General features: G+C 43.6%; 2 protein-coding genes across 2 annotated transcripts; both read right to left on the bottom strand.

Moving 5' to 3' along the window:
- Positions 1-4,179: 4,179 nt before the first annotated feature.
- Positions 4,180-7,600, bottom strand: tbxtb (T-box transcription factor Tb). Its single transcript, XM_076018833.1, has 8 exons — positions 7,220-7,600; positions 6,857-7,121; positions 6,639-6,773; positions 6,386-6,447; positions 6,240-6,301; positions 5,968-6,144; positions 5,499-5,631; positions 4,180-4,855 (listed from the first exon to the last, which is right to left on the bottom strand). The coding sequence occupies exons 1-8, from the start codon at positions 7,417-7,419 to the stop codon at positions 4,585-4,587; spliced, it is 1,305 nt and encodes a 434-aa protein (XP_075874948.1). The 5' UTR covers positions 7,420-7,600; the 3' UTR covers positions 4,180-4,584.
- Positions 7,601-19,026: 11,426 nt separating this feature from the next.
- Positions 19,027-20,779, bottom strand: prr18 (proline rich 18). Its single transcript, XM_076018832.1, has one exon. It carries the CDS (start codon positions 20,473-20,475, stop codon positions 19,720-19,722), a length of 756 nt encoding a protein of 251 aa, XP_075874947.1. The 5' UTR covers positions 20,476-20,779; the 3' UTR covers positions 19,027-19,719.
- Positions 20,780-21,776: the final 997 nt, after the last annotated feature.

Raw genomic sequence — 21,776 nt, 5'->3', positions numbered from 1 at the left:
AGGCTGCTGTATTATTTATCATTATATATATATATATATATATATATATATATATATATATATATATATATATATATATATATATATATATATATATTTTTTTTTTTTTTTTTTTTTTCAAAAGTCCGTTTGGACGCTCGTGTCCCTCTGCGTGATGTGTTTGACTTGAGCGCGGCCCCGGCGACGTCACCGCTTGCAAGTCTGATCAGGCGCGGATGACGCACGCACGGGCTGGGGGTGGGAGGGGGAGGGGGAGGGACGGGGGTCACGCTACGGGAACTGTAGCGTGCCGGTGTAAACGCAATTTAACGCGCGGACGCGGAGGTCCGACAGCAGCCGGAGAGGACGAAGCACGCCGCACACCTTGAGCGTGGCCCTCCGGGCGACGTGCGCCGTCGCTACGATTCCCCTCAGCAGGCAAACATCTGCGAAAGGACACACACACACGCACACGCACACGCACACACACACACACACACACACACGCACGCACACACGCTGCAAAAGTGCTGTACGAGTTGAGGGGCTGCGTGCTACGGTACCTGCACGGAGGAGGGTAGAAAATCTGCCTGTGTGTCTCTGTGTCGGAGCCGGAGCTGAGTGCGGGAGTGAAAACAAGTCGGACAAACGCGCATTGTGTGCGGCGGGGGGGGGGGGGGTCTTTAGCCTGCACTTCACTTTGCCGAGCCTAGAAAGAAAGTTGCCTCAATAAGCGGTGTGAATGAATGCGGGGAGGGGAGGGGAGGGGAGGGGAGGGGAAGGGGAGTCGCGGCCGGTCGTGCGCTTATTGAAGAGGACGCAGTGACGTCAGCGGCTCTGGCTCTTTACAAATCGCCCCGCTGGTGGTTCCTCGCGACTTCAGACTCAGCTGTGAAAAGGCACGAAGGGAATCAGAACTCTGCTTTGTTTTTGTTTTTGTTTTTTTATTGTTTCCTACTAAGACAGCGTGGCGTTCGTGGCTGAGTTCAAAACAACAGCAGCAGCAACAATAACAACAACAACAACATCAACAACAGTGAAATGCTAACAAAAAACCCTCTGTCGTTTCCGCAAATGGGCTCTTCATTTCTCTCTTTCTCTCTATGCAAAGTTCAAACTATTCCTCCTAACCTAACGGAGTCAAAAGACAACGACGGAGACCCGGGCTGCCGCCAACGAATTTGTTCGTGCCAGCGTGTCTCCACCAGTTGAGCAATATCACACCCGCCACCAGCTCCTCTCAATCCCTATACTCCCGTCTTCTTCCTCTCATTATGCTGATTTATTTATGAGCGCTGCCGGCTCACTGGATCCTATTCCATTTTCTACGTCGGCTTTTAGATTTTTCCAGTGCGCCACCTCCACTTGTCTCAAGCGAGTTTCTTGTACGCCAGATGGCAATTAGATTGAAGATCGTTGTGAAATGAAAGAAATAAATAAATAAAAGAAAAGCATCAGACGCGGTAAAGCCACAGTCCTCCACCAATCTTTACGTCCATGCGCACAACCCCGGGGTTTTAAATGCAAAACGGGGCGCAAATGCATTTGCGCAACAAAGAAAAAAAAAAAAATGACGCTGTTTGGTGGTATTTTCTAAAAAGCAACCCTCGCCCCCCGCCTCCCCTCTCACCCTCCCTGCCTCTCTCACCCCTTCCCTCTCCCCCTCTCTCTGGCTCGGCCCCCCTCCCATCCCTCATTCACTGCAGCTACTGACGTCAAGACATGCTTGCGTCAATGCTCCCTGCTTTGACAGAGAGCTTTTTTTTCATTTGGATCATAATGGGATTATTAGGCTTAGAGAAATACCCTGCCTTCGTGGCTTTTTAGATTTGATTTGGGAAAAAAGAGAAAGAAGTCCCACATCTTTTCTTTCTCTGAATATTATTTCTTCCATGAGAAAAATGAAACAGCGCGTTTAATTGCGGAACGCTGTGGAAGACTGAGAGCTCGGGCGTTTCATTCCACGTTCACAAAACTGAAGCCCTTTCTGGTCGTTTGTGTTATTTGCAGTGTGCCATAACAGTAAATAGTATTAAAATCTGTCTGATAAAAATTGAGCTGTCATCTTTCATCAGAACTAAGTAGCACTGCGAGAAGCCTTCGGCTACTGTAAACATTTTTTCCCCGACATGTTTGCTGTATTTATTGGACTATAGTAATAGAATTCTGCATCTGGACAGTGCCATCACCGATGCTGCGTATTTGATTATGTGCATTAGACGTCTGTTCCTTCCTGTCAGTCCATACTTCCGGCTCACAGTATACAAGTGGAAGAATGTCGTGATGTACTTACTGACCTTGATCCACTGGACTGAATGAGCTCTTGTCTGTTCTAATGGCCTCACTTCCTTTCTGCTAGAATGCCTTTCTGTACATCATCCTCTTTGTGCCGCCTGCACCACGTACTCCTCTGTGTACATTGCGTCATTATGCAAAATTCACTGTACCAATGTTTCCTAACAATATCGTCTCACTGGCCTTTGGGTGATCATCGTGGAAATTGGAAACGCTTTATATTTTGCTCCTCTATCCAGAAAGTTTGTGCTACTACATTCTCGGTCTCCGAAATTATTCAGTGATGTCATAAAGGGCACTGATATCACTTGTAGGTTAGTGACAACACAATCATGTGTTCTAACCTCTGAGATCACTTCACGACCTCCTCCTTTTCATTACATTATCTACTCCTGGAATATAATTTGTGTTTTTCCAAAGGGCTGTAATCAGTCAGGTGAAGGATCTGTGTTTTATGGTAATCTATGGAGTTTTCTGAATTGCACAAGTCTGTTGGGTCCAAAATGGAAAATGAAGATCTTAGAATTGTTATGGTAACTTGATATTCTGTTGTTTAAAAAGTTTACATGTGACCGATATAAAAAGCCATATTGCCAAAAGAGACATCTCTATTTGGATGATTTAATCTTTTTGCAAGACATGCTTTCATTTATCCGCTGTTTAATTTTAAAGAACTATTGAATTGGTCTGTGCTTTACATTTGGGAAGAAAACAGGACTTGCTGCCCTGAGCAAGACTTATGACTCACATGCATGTTGCTTTCAGCCCCTTCTGATCCAAAGGAACCCTTCATGTATGTGTCAAAGGTCTCAGTTCAATAACAAAGGTCAAACAGAAGGAAAAAAAACATTCTCCTCCTCCCCCAAAGTCATTTGCATGACATGTCAGTGCAAACAAGGCTTAATACATTTCTCACACCTAATTAACAAAATGCATGTCTGGGCTGGCATTGTGACAAGATGGTGTTACAGGGTTCAGTGCACGCAAAGGGTGCTGCAGATGAAAAGGCTTGAAGATGATGTGCACGTTTAACATCTATGTTGCCGTTTTCACCAACCGGGTCTCTGTTTATCATTACGGTCATAAGGATTTTTCCCTCAGCGAACGCATAACTCTGACTTTATTTAAAAGTAGGGTTCGAAGAGTTCAGCTGAGCACGGCACTAGCTGTGACTCAATATTCTTAAGGTGAAAACGGCTTCTGTCAGGAAGGTGTGAACAGGAACTGGGTGAGAGGGCCATATTTTAGTGTTGATCTCTGGAGTTTCTCAGGCTGACGTCCACATGCAGGTCTAAAGATAACACCCAAAGGCCTTTTTGGATACACATGCATGTAATTCCTCAGTTGTATGAGTAAAATACCCTGTCCCTGACAGGAGTTGACTTAACCAACCTCTGTTACTTATGTTGCACAAGCAAAGCTATACATAGTTGATCTTTTAAGGTAAAATCTGATATAAAACATACTCTTGTATAATTAAATGCAATAATTTACTTCTCCAGGATACAATATCTAGGAATTTAAGCTCCCCATGTTTATGAGCAAAAGACATTTACTCACTCAATTATTTGATTTCACAAATCTGGCATTAAATACTTTTTGGTAGCTGCCAGAAAATTGATCTTATTAAAACATGTTAAGGGAAAAAAGCTTTTTGTCAGGCTTACATAATATGACCATTATTGTCATTATTTTGGAAGGCAGGCAAAAAGAAAAATAACAGAACATTGGTATGGGAAAACAAAAGTTCCTTTCTGGGGAGTCATCTGATTACAAGCAGATGACTGATCTCAGCAAAGAGACAAAATCAACAAACAAGTAAAAGGAATAAAGTTAATGCAGATAAGTTCTGCAAAACTTTTTACAAACGCAATAACATTTATGTCAACAAAAGGAAACACAAAATCCACCTGTACATTTCATTTTATTTCTCTAGTTGCATGGTATAAAATCATATTTACATTATAAACAAGGTAGAAAAGGTAAAGTTTGATCAATATTGTACTGCTGAGAAAGCTGTGATGCTATGCTTAATATAAGCATGTCAACATAGAATGAAATGTGTCTTACTGCTCTACTGAACAAAAATAAAAGGGAAGGAATGACTAACTGATGATGACAAATACCAACAACATTTGTTTTGAGGCAGAACACATTAACGTGCAATCCCAGATCTGATCTTTGATTGCAAGTCGTAAAAGTTAGACTCTCTGTTGAGTCGTGGCTTTTCTTGGAAGGTTGCTCCGAAGTGAATCCACCCTTGAATCTACAACAATCTAAACATCCTCCACAAACACTGCACTGCTTCCATCAGAGGGATGGAGGTGTCACGGGAGTCCAGACAGAGGGCAGTCGCCCGTGCGGAGACGAGTCATACTGAACCGCGTCGTGCACCTCTGTGGCTGCGCTGCTGCCGTACATGGGAGAACCAGACGAGGGCGCTGTAGCCGAGTTAGTCAGGCCGTGGTAGTGAGCGCCGGAGCCGCGGAGAAACTGGGAGCCCAAGTTGTTGTCCGTTCCTCCGTTCTGGGACGCGGCAGTCATGGGGGAGTTGCTGACAGACCACAGGCTGGTGTACTGACTGCACAGAAGAACAGAGAGCAAACGTGGCACTCATAACTTCATGGGACAGATTAGAAACGTCACTCAGTTTCAATAGTGTCGAAAAGAAAATAGGGGCAGTTTTAGTTTGTTAGATGTAATATTGACAACCAGCAAATAAAACACACACTTTAATTATAATAGGAAAATATGATGAAATGAATGCATATCATGTGCAAATTAACTCAATTGGGAATGATGTTTGAAATTGATTCAATATAACATACGTTTGATACATATACTCATCATTTTTAATTTTTTTTAAGCACAAAAAACATACTACTTATTTTTTCATTGTTTTGTTTTTGCCCATATTGTTGCAACCCAGTTGGTTACATACCTATTAACCCGTTAGTTTACACGGTTCAAATCCTACAGGGCCCTTTTCATACATGCCCCCTCAGTTCCGCACTTAAAATTGTGATCCTAAACTTATTTAAGGAAACTGTTGTGGTTGTACATTTAAGTGACTATAGGGAGTTTTTGCTCAAGTTTATCATCTTATTTTTCTGTTCATACATGTTCATGTGTCAGTTTGCTGTAGTTAACAATCAGAATTAGAATCCTTTAATTAATGACTGGTGAAATCCAGAGCAATAAGGGTAAAAGGGAAGGGTACATACCTGGAGTTGGGACCAGAAGGGGAGTTGTGTGTCACTGGAATCATGCTAGAGTGTGTGGGCATCTGCAGACTGGACCAGTTATCGTGGCTGGACAGCATGGACAGGCAAGCTGAGGAATTCTCAGAGTAACCAACTGCAACATAGACAGAGAAATTTAAACACATATAAATCAAATAATGCACTTCAGCCATGTTGTTCTCTTGGTTCTTCATTTCCTGATATAAGAATGACAGTTAAAGGTGTGAATATCTTGACCAAGCCTATCATGATGGTCTGAGGTCCTGCCATTTACAACACTGCGGCTCCACTCACACAAAAGCTGAAGGAATGCAAAACATTCCTCTCTGGCCAACATTTGTTTGAGTTTCTTGTTAATAGCCGGGCAGGAAGTGCATGTATGATGGTTAAAAAGGACGAGGAGGAGGAGGCGGAGGCGGAGGAAGAGGCGGAGGAGGAGGTGGGCACTCACTGGGAGAGTTGGTCCGGTGGGCATAGGGACTGGTGTAGGGTGCAGAGCGGTGGCTCCTCAGGGTGGAGTAGCGCTCGCAGCCATGGGACGGTGAGACGGAGAGGGGACTCCCAAACTGGCTGTGAGGGCTGGACGGTGGGCACAGAGAGGCCGCCGCTGGGATAAACCAACCGCCTACTGGCTCCACGGAGAAAGTAATGGGACAACACAGGAGTAATGTAACATTGCATTATTCACACAGACAAAATATACCCACACAGATCAGTTCTTACACTGAGAGTATGTCGATTGCTGGTTCTCGCTGCCATCATCTCTCATGTCTCTGGTGTCACTTCTATAATAAAATAATTCGACAAATTGCTTCCACATGTAAACATGTTTTGAGGGCAATTAAACGTTTCCACAAAACCATTCTTACCTTTCCTTTGCATCCAGGAAGGCCTTGGCAAACGGGTTGTATTTTATTTTGAGGGCAGTTATCTGAGGCAAAACGTGAAAACATTGGAAAAGTGGTCAGGATTGATGTTGCATCATTGAAATAGAATGCGTTGTGCTGTGCGTAAAATTGGACACGCGTTTTACGCACGGCAATTTTACGCACTTTCTATTCTCTTAATAGATAAATGAAATCTACTGCAATTGTTCCTGATCAAAAACACTGCACTGCCAACCTCTTCGTTCTGATACGCTGTCACCGCAATGAACTGCGTCTCTGGGAAGGAGTGGCTGGTGATCATCCTCCTTGGGCCCCCGACCCGAACTATGTGGATACGCGGCTCGTACTTGTGAAGGGAATTTAACATGATCTGGACAGAAAAGGGGGTTGAAAATAGCTGAAAACTGTCCACATCTGGAGACTCGCGGACGCTGCTCCCCTCTACCCACCCACCTGTCCTCCTCCGTTGAGTTTATTGGTGAGTTTGACTTTGCTGAACGAGACGGCGGCTTTCATCCAGTGCGCACCGAAGTTTGGGGAATCCGGGTGGATGTACACGCAGCTGGGCGTCTGGGGTTCGGGTTTTCCTCCCGGAACCCACTCCCCGTTCACGTACTTCCACCTGTGGTTGTCCGTCGACACGAAGTCAAGCAAAATGGAATACATGGCGTTCGGGTCCAGGCCGGACACGTTTGCTTTGAGCACAGGAAACATGCGCCTATCGGTGGGAAATAGAAATTAGGCACCTATCGGTGAAAAATAAAAATCTATCTATCTATCTATCTATCTATCTATCTATCTATCTATGGACCTCACCTTCCATTTTTCGTGACGATCATTTCATTCGTAAGATTCTTAAACTTTTGCCACAGCTCGTTCTCGTCCAGCGACACCTTCAGCTCCTTCTCCGTGGGGTCGCCCTTCTCGCTGCCGGCCAGCAGTTCGCTCTCCACGGCGCTGAGGAGATGATCCACCCGGTACTCACTGGCCTTCCCGGGACACTCGCCTGCGGCCATCCTTTCCAATAGCTCCAGGGCTTAGGGGGAAAAAAAAAATAATCACGGACTCTTTTGACAAAATGGATCGAAATGAAATGCGCTCCAGAACTTCCTCGTGTGCCTCTAAAGAAAAGTGTTCATGTCGGGATGTGTGGAGAGGCTGGAGACAATTTTATATCCTGAAGAGGATGGTTGGGCCAGGCAGAGATGGTTGGCCCTTCTTCTCTTTGATCTCTGCGGGCCTCTCGGCGATTGGCTGGGAGAGGCTATATCACCGAGGGCTACAGGATGGCAGCGTTTTTGAATAACTTTATTGCGGCGACCTGTAAATATTGACACTTCAGATCAAAGCCACACCTGCAGCAACGCATTCAACCACGGCTGCTCTTGAGCACAATGATTCCCTCATCTTTTTTTAATGACAGCTCTGGTCAAATTTGTCATTTAAAGACTTGCTACTGAAAAAGAGGTTTACAATATTTTTTTTCTTCATGGTTGTCCCATTCAGATTTGCTTTGGAAAAGGTCTTAAACAGTTTAAACTTAACAATTAAGCTCAGCCATATTTTTAAAACCACACTTTGACTGCTTTTGCATTTTAATAAAATGTACGTAATTGTATTCTAATTTTAATGCCACATCAACTATACAATTTCCTTCTGATTTGCAAATGTTTGGTTAATTTATATTAAACAAAGATCAGTCAGTAACAGGAAGGTATGTGGTTAAATTGAAAACTGAGAAAAGTAATTGGAGTAAAATGGTATACCTGGAAGAATGACTCATTGAAAGCTGTTATTTACTACACTTAAGAGTATCTTTATGTGAAGAGTATTTCCAAAATAGTCATTCTCTAAAATAGTTCATTCTTATGTGTATTGCAGATGTTGCTCACTTGAAAGTAATTTAACAAACAAACAAACAAACAAAAACGTTTCTGCTAATGCATATTTTCAGATTGACCAACCTGTTGAACAGGTTAAATGAAATACGTTGAAAATCTCTCACTTTGTACTCAGTTAGTTAAATGCACGCGCTGACAAGTATCCAACCGATATGTAACAAATAACCTCTGTATGCTGATGACCAGCAGCTGTTACCATGGAGGCTTCCAGTGGCAAAAACAACAAACAAACTTTAAAGTCAGATTGTGAGTGGCGGCTACGTGCTACCTTACAGAGACGTGTACGGTGTTGTGTTGTGGCTGGCTTGTGTTACTAACCAATTCATGATTGGCTTGCTCCTACTGCCAGCACAGAGTCAGTCGGTCTCCCCATCCAACAGTCTGGAGCAGAGTTCACAGCTCGCAGAGAAAAACAAACCTCTCTTTTTAGAGACTCTCTCTCTTTGCTCTCGTCTCTTCGGTACAAAAACCAAACTCAGTTGAAAGAGTGAAAAACATATTTTGTCAGTACATTGTGTCTTTCCCTCTTTTTCGCTCAGGTAACACACTTTAACACATTTTGTTATCTTTTCTTCCTCTGCTTTTCTTGTTTTAGGAATTTTAGAGATTCTCTGATATGTTGATGCTTTGCTGCTGTTCACTGTCTGGCTTAAAAAAAAAAAAAAAAAAAAAGCACAACATAAATTTTCAACGCACGAAATCTGGCTTTGAAAGTTCCCCTGGAAAGTCAACGTGGAGCCAGGGCAAAGTAGCAAGTGTGGGAGCTTTCATCTCTGGGTGGCACATATTACATTCATCCATCACTTCCTCGTCCATCAATCATATATTGTGATTTAAAAAGAGACACCCCCTTGTATACGAGCAGAGTTAACTGTGGAGTGAAAGTCAGGGGGTGTCACAGCCAGTGTCATTTCCCACAGGCTCAGTGTCCCTTTTAGCGCCTCCGCGTCCTCCCCCAACACCTCAGCCAGTGCGAACTGTCTCACCAGCACACTTCCTGTTACGTGGTTCCCCTCGCCTACTGTCTCCGCATGCAGGTGAAACTCATGCAAACCACAGACACGGGTCTGCGTTTAAACATTCTTAATCAATAATAATAATTCAAATGAAATGCCTCTGAAAATATGAATTCCCAAAATCATTTTGCAGCGTTGTGTGAATCTAATGTAGTCCAAGCAGCACATACTTCTCAAAACAGAGGCCTAAACATTATAGTAGTAATAGTTATTTGTGATTGTTGAGCTCAAGATCCATCAAGCAAACTATTATTTGTTAAGAATGTATTTTCCTCACTGTTTCAGTTGTTCTTTATTAATTTCTTTTGTGACATTCTTTGGGGAAGTTTTGAACGACTGAACTTTAACGTTTTAAGTGTAATTAATGTAATTATTATAATTTAAAGAGTAGTCTTTAACTCACATTATATATGATAACATTATAGGGATTTTACGTTGCTAGAGTTCCAACGCACGTTCAACAGATGTGTAGTGATACATCCCAACCATGTCAGTCTGATGGTCCAGTTGGAGAATCCCACCTGTGACACCAGTGGCCCATGTATCAGAGTTGTGGTGGCAGATGCCCCCGGAGGTCCGCTGGCTCTGACCAGACCCGTCTGACTGCTGTTTGCTTTCTCCTGCTCCTCCTGCAGCCGGACTGCTCTCTGTTTGCCCAGACACATTTTGCCGCAGGGGTGAGAGAAAAATGAGTCAGGATGTGCTCCTCAAAATCTGAGTGGCACAAGAAACCCTGTGTCCTCACCTCACTTTCACGTCACCAAAACTTATCGTGAGCGAGATTAAAGTTTTTTAGCCTTATTATGACACAGCCACTGTTAACTGAGGTCACATTTTCAGATGGAAACTAATAGAACAGCTGGTGCAAATGTAAACCTGGATTCAAACAAACATCACTCTGCCTAGAGTGTGTATACCAGCCTGGTAGTCTGAGGACAAAATCATTGGAGAAGACGTTAACACAAAAAAACAACACACACAAGCACATACAAACAAGACAATAATGGCACATGCACCAAACCAGGCACACACATGTATATATCTTTCCATAAATAGTTTGTCTGAAAGTAAAAGGCAAGATAAGCCCAAAGTGATCCCCTGGTAGCTGAGTTCATCTTACTGAATGTGTATTCAGCCCCTCTGCCTGTGTATTGTGTGTTGCTTTGAGGAGAGGGTTGTGCGACTGCTTTTGAAAGTGTGATGACTGCCCCCTGTGGATTTGACACTAAACTCCACCAACGATCAACTGGCTCAGTTCCCCTCTCAAGCGAAGCCGGGCTCCCTACGAGTCACCTACACAAACACAGAAAAAACGAAACAAAACGGTTAGTCAGACAAAAAAAAAAGTATCAAGGGAAACTTTATTTTAGTTGTAGATGCACATTTACCTTAAAAACTCCTCTAATGCTGTGGTTTACGTGCTCCCTGCTGCAATGTGTGGCCTACATGCAAAATCCTGGCTTGTTAATATATTCTTAATGGGTTGCTACTACTGAGTTGTAGCCCTGGTGTGGCGCAGCTCACACCCGACAACACTGCACACTCTGGTGACAACACACTTTGTCTCCTGGATGCAAACTGGCTCCAGGAGGGGGCTCCCCGAGCAGCCGCTGCTATTGGGATGGTGCAACAAGTAAAGAACTCAGCAACCTCACCATAGTGTCCTCACATATATGAAACTAGTGAAATTACTGTTGATTGTTATATTGCAATTAACTTAGTATATAATATATATATATATATATATTTATGGGGATAGTTATGTAGTATGTTGTGGATATATGTATTTATATGGATATCTGCGAACTATATGCATATACATTATACTATTACATGTTATATTAGGTCATATTGTGTTATTCTATATTTATGTTATTCTAATATTTCATATTATATTAAGGATATGTATGTAGTATATTTTTATTTTTAGAAATATATGTATATAAAGATATTTATGGAGTGTATGTATGTTATATATTTATATGGGTGCTTATGTAGCATGTATATAGATGGATATCTTTGGCAATTTTTGGCAATATTTTGCTACTAACTCGAGAATAGGTACAAATTTAAAAAGTTTCCTACTTCTTCCTACTCCTTTTTTGAACTTTGTGCGGCATTTTATGTTTTTGTTTTTTCTTTATTTTTGTTATTTGCATTATTATTTGTTGTTTGTTTCTTTTGTATGTGCAGATAGTTACATATTTTATTTTAAACGAGTTCGAAACAAATTCATTCATTCATTCAAACAGCTGAGAAAAAAAGCTCACGCGATCTTTGCAGTCGATTCAGTCTGGAAAACCTTACAAAGATCCGACAGTTTCAGAAAGAACAATGTCAGCCGCCTACAATTTATATTTGCACTCATATAGAGCCGTGAGTGTCACGATTTGAATGAGCTAATTTTGTGGCCCTGTGATGCATGTGAAATTCAACATGTTGAAGAGATATTGATGAGTTATTGCATATTATTGCCTCGGTAAATCATAGCAGCTCATAAAAAGCACAAATAGCAACAAAGCCGGGACACATTTGTCCATTGCTTAAAACAATACCAGTGATTCCACTGACTCTCCATGCTGCAGCTCTAATTGCTTTTATTTTAAGGCTTTCATACAGACGTGGGGAATGTGTACGTGTACGTGTGTATGTCAAGTTGGGGGGTGGTCACAGGGTGTTTGTCTGTGTTGCACTGACTATTCACACTGAAGGAGGACGTGTTCACTCGGGCTTCACCTGCTTTCTTTCTTTACAGACTTCTTAATGTCTCAAAGCCAATGAGCCATTTCAGCATTGTGGCCTCATACGGACATCGGCAAGCTGCTTTTAAACAAGACTTTCACATTAACAAGGAGGCGGAGATTAGCCGACACTCATCTGTTGGACATTCACAACACCGCAATGCAAAGAACAGCAGGAGCAGAAGAACAGGTGCGATTAAATGCAAAAGAAACACCTGTACAGCTGGGGTGAATTAATGAAGCAGTCTGATAAATATTTCAGAACTTTGTAAATGTATTCTTGTGTTTCAGCAATAGATTCCCCATAAAGATTCTGATGCATTAGCATTACCACTAAAATTTTGAACATGAAAGTAACATTTTTATTACAGTGTTGCAATAAAGTGGTTGTTTTTTTGTTTTGTTTTTTAAAAATCTTTTGTAAACAGGTTTTATGCATGAATTCCTTTCTCCTGGGTAATTGGATCTAATGAGCATCACACCTGATCACCAAAAGTGACCAGCGAGGATTGTGCCTAAAAAAACAAAGCTATTTCAACTTGTGTGCCAATCAGTGCATACAGAACAGTAGCATAGCGAGTGTTAAAAAAAAAAAAAGTCCTATTATCTTTCCTGAAAATAAAAAATAAATAAAAGTTTTGCTACTGACGAGTGGCAGCACAACAGCACTCAAATGTCTGAAAGGCTCTCCGAGTCGGTCTGCTCCCTCTTGGTGAATGGAGCTATTTGTGTTCAAGACCATAAAGGTTTAATGTGAAGAAACCAAACATCCAAACAGCTCAACATCTGCTCTCAGTGCCGGCATGAAGTGACACCAGTGGCCCAATTGCCATTTCTCTTTCTGTAGCGGACATAATTACAAAATCCCCCCCCCCCCAGATGATGTTTACTGGGAGTTGGAGCGGCCGTCCCATGCCCACAACTGCTGGGTCGGATCGTGTCTGGTCATCTCACCTCTACGTGAGTAATCGGCTCTCTCTTCCAGGACGGTCCGTGCTAAGGAGGCTTCCAAAGGAAAACTGTGTTTGCTCAAGACAGGCAGTGCAAACAAGGAGAAGCAGAGTGCTCGGTCCTAAAAAACTGGAGTCTTCTGTGGGGGGATGACCTCCCTGCTGGCCCACAACATCAGAGCATAAAACTTCAGATGTATTGATATAACTAATATATTGACTAGAATTTGAGACATGATAAAGTGTATAAAATGATAAAGTCTCCGGACAATCTGAAAAAAATCAAAATGCCAGTTTGGTCTTCATGCCTTACAGGTGATCACCCTAGAAGTGACACACCTGTAGGTTTACCATCAAGGTGATTCCAATCAGCCTTAATTGCTCTGCTCCTAAAGGTCTGGAACTCTTTTTTTCTTGGCATCACCAGACATAGCAATGTCTCTAACGGGTGACAGTTGATTTTATGATTTTATTTCTACTGTGCAATTAAGTATTGATTGCATCTGATTCGGTGTGCACACTTTATTGACACACTCTGATTAACGCTGCCCTCCTGGAGTTTCTTGGAAGTTAAAAAATTACTCAGCGACACTTGAACATGATGTTCATGGAAAAGAAGAATTACTATCACGGATGCAACTGGTGACGAATGGTTGAACCACACTTCCAATAAAAGAGGCTGAAAGGGCTTCACCCATCCAGGGGTGGGGCTTCAAGCATGAGTCACTGCGTCGCACTTTGAGGAAGCCCAACATCTCTTGTATTCGGTGAGAGAACAAAAGAGACGGCGGCAGACAGACGGAAAGTGGGAGACACGGAGTTGTGGGAATGGGGATTTTAAAGTGAGATGACCTTGCTGGAGGGGCTGGGAAACGGAGCATACAGAACAAATGAGAAGTAAACATGCAGCCACAGGAAGCCATTAACTGCAGCAAGGACCAATTAGGCCCCAGCAGGTGTTCCTGGCCGCCTGCTTTGGTCCTGCCTCACCTCCGTGTCTGTGACGGAGCCCGTCCATCTCAGCCCGGCGGACAACAGTGGCCGTTTTTCATTTGCTCAGCAGTTTGAGGGGGAAAGAGGAGGCTTCCAGGGGCCTTTATTGCGCCTTCTTTACCCCCCACCCACCAAGTGCAAGTCATTAGAGAGGGCAATTACGTCCCCCTCAAGAGGCTCAGCTTTTACAGGTGGGGGAGATAAGACAGGATCTCTCTCATGTGAGACACCCCCTCAGCCGCCCCCAAGTATGCACTCCCTAAATCTTATTGCTCTTTTCACACCCCGTCACAGCAGAGACAAGACAGTCAAAATCAAAGTCAATCACCGCAGAGGTTCAAGGAGAACCCCACACAATAACAGGAAACTGCATTTGTTAAGAAAGAACAAAAACCCTCTGAGAATTCACACAGCTTTTGCACTAAATGTAAAGAAATGTTGACATTAAGATAAGCTTTAATTGGGATTTAATTTTGTACCTGTGTGCGTTGTTGTTTTACGTGTGCCTATGTATAATATTCAATTAAATGCGATGACTGTGGACACTCAAAATGATCTAGTGCTTTTGCGATGCGTGATTATTGAAACTGTACCAGTTAGTTTAAAACATGTTAATTCACAGGATCTTGTGTAAGTAGCCACTATCTGATTTTGCATTATTCATTTAGCTTGTCGACAGCTGAGTCAAAAAAAGAAGAAAGAAATGAAGGTGTCACAGTTAAAGAGGAAGCCTGCGGTTTGAATGACTCTCTATTCAATCCAGTCAAGCAGCAAACTGCCACAGAAAGGATACATCCAGTCTGTGTGCAAATCCGACTCAAGAACTCAATGAACCCGAAGTGTAGCTCAACAAGTTTACGATAAAGCTTTCCCCAACAACAAAGGCTCAACTTCATCCCACTAAAATGTTCCAACACTGCCCCCAAGAGAATGGAAGGCAAACACCCCAGGACAACCTCATATGAAACATGCAACAGTACTTTAACACAACTGAACACAACTACAATGTCATTGTGCACGCAAATAACTTGTTATCTAAATGTATGCGAGCATTAAAAAAAAAACCATCACATTCTTCTCTTGTTTCTGCAAGTTCACTTATGAGGTCTCACTATAACAGAAATATTTGCCGTATGAACAGTCTGAACTCTGCATCTGATGAAAATTTGATGCGATTGATAAATTATAAATAAAATATTTAATTCAATCCCCTCTTTTGCGTGCCAATTCTTTCGACGCGTCACCTTCCTCTGCATGATTTTAGCACTCCTGGACTGTCGGTAGAGGGCGTGCGAAAGACGGTGCACAATTAGTCACCAGCACTATCTACAGTCGACCAGTGGATGGCGCTAGAGGCTAAACAACGTGAACGGGCCGCTGAAACAGACATGGTAGTCGCCAGACTCCTCTCGAAACAGAGGGCATGAGAGTGTTGACAGGATCGCATTTAAAGAACCCAAGCGGAGAAGCTGTGCTGAACAATATTATCACTTTTGTGATTCGGGCACTGATCTAATCTAAAACTCATCAGTGAGTGGAGTATTTTCTCTTCTGGGCAATATGATGGTTCTTTTCAAGAAGGTCACGGGTCCAATTATGACTATTCAATTATGAGTTCCTATCTTCTCCTTGTGTCTGTGTGTGCTCCATCGAGCTCCATCGAGCTACTATGACTCCCTCTCACACACCCAAGACATGTAGAGTGCGCTATTATGGTGAGTGTTGTTGGGATTACTCCATAAAAGTAATCCAACAACTGATTACATCTTTAAAAAGTAATCTAATTACTTCTTTAACTATTTTTCAGAAATCAATTACAAATAATTACTAATCACTTTGGTTAAAAAAAAAAAGAAGATAAAGTAACAGTTGAGAATGTCTTGTCTCCTGCACATAACGTACAATGAACCACGATATTCTTTGATTTAGGCGAGATTAACTCAAAATTATGTTTGTATTTCCAGTTAAAAACGCGATCGCTGTTTTTTCTTTTGCCGCTGCCATGCTTGTTTTGGTTACGTCGTTGCATATCAATGATGTTGCCTGCACAGCTGCGTCATTAATCCGCGACATTGTTGTTTTGGGTTGTTTTTCTAAATTTCAGACATTTTGTGGATAATTATTGAATAGTGGATAATATTTCTAGCTGGCAAAATATATCAGAAAAGTAATGGAATCGTTACTTGATAAAGTAATTCTGACATAATTACCGGTTTTGCCACAGTAATGCTGTTACTAAAAAAAAGTAGTTTAATTACAGTAGTGGATTACTTAGTAATAGATTAATCGCCAACACCGATTATGGTAGACTAAATCATTTGTGAATTCAGTTGCAAATGGATATTTGTCACTATGTGGCACTGTGACATACTGGCGTCTTGTCCAGGGTGTAGCCCCGCCTTCATCCCCAGACAGCTGGGATGGGCTCCAGCACCCCCACGACCCTGAGTGCAGGAGAAAGCTGTGATAGAAAATGGATGGACGGTTGGTTAGGCATTTCTCAAATGGCGGAAGCGGCCGTCTCTGGGTGGCTATAAAAGTGTCTGATATCATTGTCTCTGTGTTTATCAACCTCCTCCTGCTGAGGCTGATGCCAGGCCTTGGCCCCTGGCCTGGATCTGAGCCACAGCCTCGAATTCCCTTCCTCCACTCGGGCCTGGTTTAACTCCATTCTCTGCTTATTGAAAAAAAAAACAAAAAAAAAAACAGACAAAAATAAAATACACACCTTCAATTTAGACAGAGTGGGAGCAGATCAGTCATCTTGCCTGCAGATTAAAAACGAGAGGATGCATTTTTGGTAATCCTTACTTTCTGCCAAGACCAAACCTCCCACACAGCAGCCTGATGCTGTGTTCTTGTAATTCCCAGCCAGGAGAAGAAAAAAAAAAGAAAAAACAAAAGAAAACAGGAAGCACAGGGGGAATATGCCCACATCCTTCCATGCAAAGACTTCACCTTAATTCCCCTCTCCCGGAATATAACCAGGAAGCTATTGTTTAGTGCTAGGATGTGCTTTAATCCTTTCCTTAAACAATAGCTTCCTACTTTTCATTTAATCTGGCTAGATGAAAGTTACCTGACAGATGCCGCGTCGCTGAACAGATCCCCCACCACCACCCTAACCACAATATACTGACTTTGATACCAGTTTTAAAAAAAAGAAACAATGAGAAGAGCCCATGCCAGGCTGAATGCGTCCGTGAGAATTTGTCTGAAAAAGGGGGGGATTTTTTTTAGGCCTGATCTTGATGCCTCGCTGTCAGTGGGAAACGCCTTGAACTTGAGAGGCCATCGCCGAATGAGCATTTAGTAAAGTTTATGGGCTGCGTCGCTCCAGGAAGTGTCTGCTTTGTCCTCTGCCCACCAAAAACCTGGTGGGAACAAGAGATTTATCAGTTCCGTTGCCACAGTGATGGCTCTGCGGTGGCGCAAGCTGACCCGCTGCTTTTTTCCCCTTTTTTTTTGCTCATGCTGCAGTGTGCAAAGTGCTGCTGACAGGGCGACTGGCAGCACCCATCTGCTCGGCCTGTCGTCACAGATCGCAGGGGAGGATAACGCTGCTGCTATGCTATGCCGGCAGAAGCCCAGGGGCAGGTGTTTTGGTTGAAAAAGAAATCGAGGAAATGGCAAAAGGTCTGATGAACGACAGGGACAGTTTTCTTTCTGGCAGAGGATGTGAAGGTAGAGCTGGAGAGGAGAGCGGCCGCAGGGGGTGGAGTTCACAACTCCAAATGAAAAAGACCTTGAAGCACTATTTGGGGTAAAGTGTTTCCACGCGTAACCAAGCCTACCACCTCGACTCCTGCCAGTTCCTGCTCCTTCAAATTCTTCCTTTGCCTGGTGGCCCTGCCGCCTGTTGCATTGTAATACAGTTCTGTACTCCAGCCTGAACAGTCCGAGCTTCTGTCGGCCAGCAGCGAACATCACAGAGAGGTGCATAAACAAGGCCACAATTGATTTGACACAATAGGGGAGGATTACACAACTTTGGGCCGCCGAGCCAGCAGATAGTATCACAAGAGAGGCCACAGAGGACCAAGCGGCTCTTGGTACACACTGTACACACTGGGCTGTGTATCATGTCACAATAAACTGTTGTGTGGAAAAGACCAAAGTGCTTCATTGTGGCAGCTTTTATTGTTGTTTGCAGATAATCAAGAATATCCTGTAAAAGAGCCTGTAAAAGAGAAGGGTTTTTGACATTTGATGAATTAGTGATGAAGTGGTTCATCCACGACAACCTGGCCCTCAATAATGTATGAGCTAGTGAGTAAATCTTAAAAGTGCATCTGAAAGGTTGAGAAAACTATTTGAATACAAATTTTAATTTAGGGTGCTACTGCTGTGAAATGTACATATACGTGAACAAAAAGCAAAAAGCAGACTTGGAGTCTTAGTAGTCGCTGGACCTCAGGCTCCTCTCACTTCTCTATACTGTCATGTCTTAAACGTTACAATCCGAACTTTAGGGCATACCGCAGTGAATGGTAATCTGGTTTCCAAGCTACGGAAAACGGCGCAGACGAGTTTAACTGCACTCCAGCTCGCACTGTACACGCACATGCACACACTCTAAAAGTGTCCATGAAGTTTATTTGGCCCCAACAACTTGCGCCTTGAATTTCCTTGAAATGTCCCTTATCTTGTTTTTACGATCAAGAGGCGCAAATACAATCCTGGCGACGATCACACTATCTACAGCGTGAGCTCCATGCACGATTCTACCGGATGTGACAAATGTACAACAGATTGGACGTAATGTCATGGGGGGACCGTGCACCTGCACACTGGTCAACCCTGCTTAACAGGAAACCTAAGTAGCTTAGGCCACTAATGCCCAAATAGCCCCAGGTAGCCACAGTGGCAACAAAGAGCCTTTAAGACACAGCTGGGAGAATTGTAAAAGAAAATCTACAATGACACCAAATCTGGATTATGTAACATAATTATTTCAGAGGCACACCACAAATCAGCTTGTGTGGGGGGAAGAGAAAAATGAAGGGGTCAGTGACACTTGCGTAATAAAGAAAAGCATGTTTTTACTTCAAATGGCATAAAATCAACAGCTGAGAAATCATTTGACAGTACAAATATTTAGTAAATATTAAATACTGTACTGTCGGTGATAAACGGACATAAGCCCTCTCATTAGAGGGAACATAAAGAGTCCTGTTTGGTTTCAGCACTGGGCGCCTTGTTGTTTAGCAGCTTATTGTTCCGCAGCACAAAGGAAGGCTTCTTTGCGTGCCTTTTTTTTTTTTTTTTTTACGCACAGCCCTCTGCCAGCCCACAGGCGCCCCGCTGACAACAAAACCCACGTGCAAAGGACAAGAATTTTAAGGGGTTATTATTATTATTATTATTTTTACTTCAAAAAAAGACCCCAAAACAAACCATTGATCAGGCATCAAACTGGCAAAAGCGAAGTCCCTGGGAAGCAAAAGGAGCTTCAGGCTTGTATTTTCTAGGCGAACAGTGTGAAAGCAAAGGTTTCAATAATTTCCAATGACATGTGTGCGTGTCTATAAACGATCTTCGAAAAGGTGAATTGGGAAAAAAAAAATAATAAATCCCCAAAACATGGCATTCCATAAGAGACAAATGGCTTTTCTCTCCTCATTTTTGCAAGCATTTTAATGTTTGTTTGTGTTTTCAAGACTTGGGTCTCGGATACCCTTTGCTCCCGGAAGATGAAATGTCACCGGGCAGCTGTCAGCAGCCTTTGAGCTGCGGCAGCGCAGAAACTTTGTCCACTTTCCCCAGAGCGGCGGCGTTCTCGACCCCCTTGAGCCACTCTTTGCACTTCCTCACAACCGTCTCGTCCACGTCGCCGTCCTCCTCCTCGTACTCTACGTCGTCGTACTTGTGCTGGTCGTTCAACAGCGAGATCTTGACGATGGCGGTGATGTCCTGCTCGCCGCTCTCCGCCTTGGCCGCCGCCGCCGCCGCCGGCGCGCCGCCCTTGGCGGCGCCGTGCGTCTTCTTGGACGGGAAAACGCGCCGGTTGCGAAAGTCCGCCGAGGCGCAGCACTTCTGCTGCTTCGCCAGCATCTGCTTCTCGAGGTTTCTCTTCTGGATGACCAGTATGGCTTCGGGGGTGAGGCTGAGCGTGAACTGAATCTCCTTCTTACCGTCCGCTTTGCCGTATTGGTGGTGGTGCAGCTGTCTGCTCGAGTCCATGGAGCTCGACCGCCGGACTCCTTCAGGTTCCTGAGATTTGGGCACCGCCAACCAGGAGCATTTGCCCTGCGTTTCCGTCTGAGTGGGACTTTTGCTCTTCTCTTGCTGGGGTTTGCGCCCCAAGTTCCTTAGATTTGCAGACGTCCATGAGATGGTGTGTTTCTCCTTATCCGAGCCTGCCTTCTCTCTCCCGGTCTGAGGAGGCAGTCCGCTGGATTTCTTCTTCCCGAAGAGGTCCCTGCCCGGAGAGGAGATCCGCTGGTGGAGGCTGATCGGAGGAAAAGGCATTTTTTTTTTTTTTTTTTTTTTTTCTGTCTGTCTGTCTGTCTCTCTCTGAATGTATGGCAGGAAGTGATCAGCGTGTAGAAAAGTGTCCAGAGTGCAGCGGAGGAGATGCTGCGCGAAGCGAAGAGCGGCGCCCTGCGAGCATTATTATCCGGCCAGCAGCGCTCGAGGTAGCGGCGAGGCCGAGGTTAAACAGTGCACCTGTTGTCCGCGCGCGCGCATCTGCGAGTTCAACTGGTGCACGCGAACACGCCGCCCGGCTGCTTTATGACCGAGCAGGCGAGGGAGTGGGAGGGGCCAAGAGAGAGACGCCAAACAAAGCCGAGGGAAAATAGTGATGATGTCATTTCATGGTTTCTCTTCCTCCATCAACTTCCTGAAGTGATGCGCCACATCCTGATGACTGGTACAACTGATTTTTATGATCCGCCTCATAAAAAAAAAAAGAAGTTGTGACTGAGTCTGAGAATCTTAAAGCGGCAGCATTTTTTTTTTTTAATCGTAAAATTACAATTTCACACGCATTATTTCACTCCACTGACTTGTAATGGGAGGATGGCACTACTATTATTGACACAGCGCACCTGGCTAGCCTGAAATAAGACCACACAACCCTGGTTGCCTGCCCTGCACTCTCATGTGAGACTGAGCCTCGTTTAAAGCAACAAGTCATCCACAGACGCAAGAAGAGAACTCTTTCGGCCAACATGGTGATATTTCTTTTGTTGTTTTGTTAAATAAATGTGCATTATTTCTGACTTATAAACATACAGTTGAATATTAAAGAGCAGGCCCACTCGTAAACGCGGATGTGTTTGAGTGATCATGATGACACCTCGGCATCACAGCTGGTATAAGAAAGACATCTTCCTGACATATGAAGTCAGGGATTAACTTTGTCTGAAATACGCTTTGTTGTCATTGGATGCCGCAGAATGTTGATTGCATTCTCTCTCACACATCAGTTGAGTCAGTTAAACCTTTGAAAGCCATCACGGTAATATGCAAGTAGTTATCTGCTGATTCAACAATATTTCTGCAATGATCAGTTATGTAGTCCTATGATTTTAACTCCCCACAGGCAGCAGTGGAAAAGCAGTCAGTGCTTTCTCGCTTACTCTCTCAATGTTTAGTTTTTAAACTTTTTTAAAATTCTGCCCGAAGGAACATTTTGTATTTGAGCACGAGTGACTCACTGCAGGCCCTGCGATGAACTGGCGACTTGTCCAGGGTGTCACCCTGCTCTCCAGCAGACCCCCGTGACCCTGAGCTCGGGAAGAAACGGGTATGGAAAATGAATGGAG

This window comes from Nelusetta ayraudi, unplaced genomic scaffold, assembly GCF_046127955.1.
Source record: "Nelusetta ayraudi isolate G7.1 ecotype Tasmania unplaced genomic scaffold, CSIRO-AGI_Nayr_v1 ptg000008l, whole genome shotgun sequence".
Lineage (NCBI taxonomy): Eukaryota > Metazoa > Chordata > Actinopteri > Tetraodontiformes > Monacanthidae > Nelusetta > Nelusetta ayraudi.
This window is presented reverse-complemented; position numbering and strand designations above follow the sequence as displayed.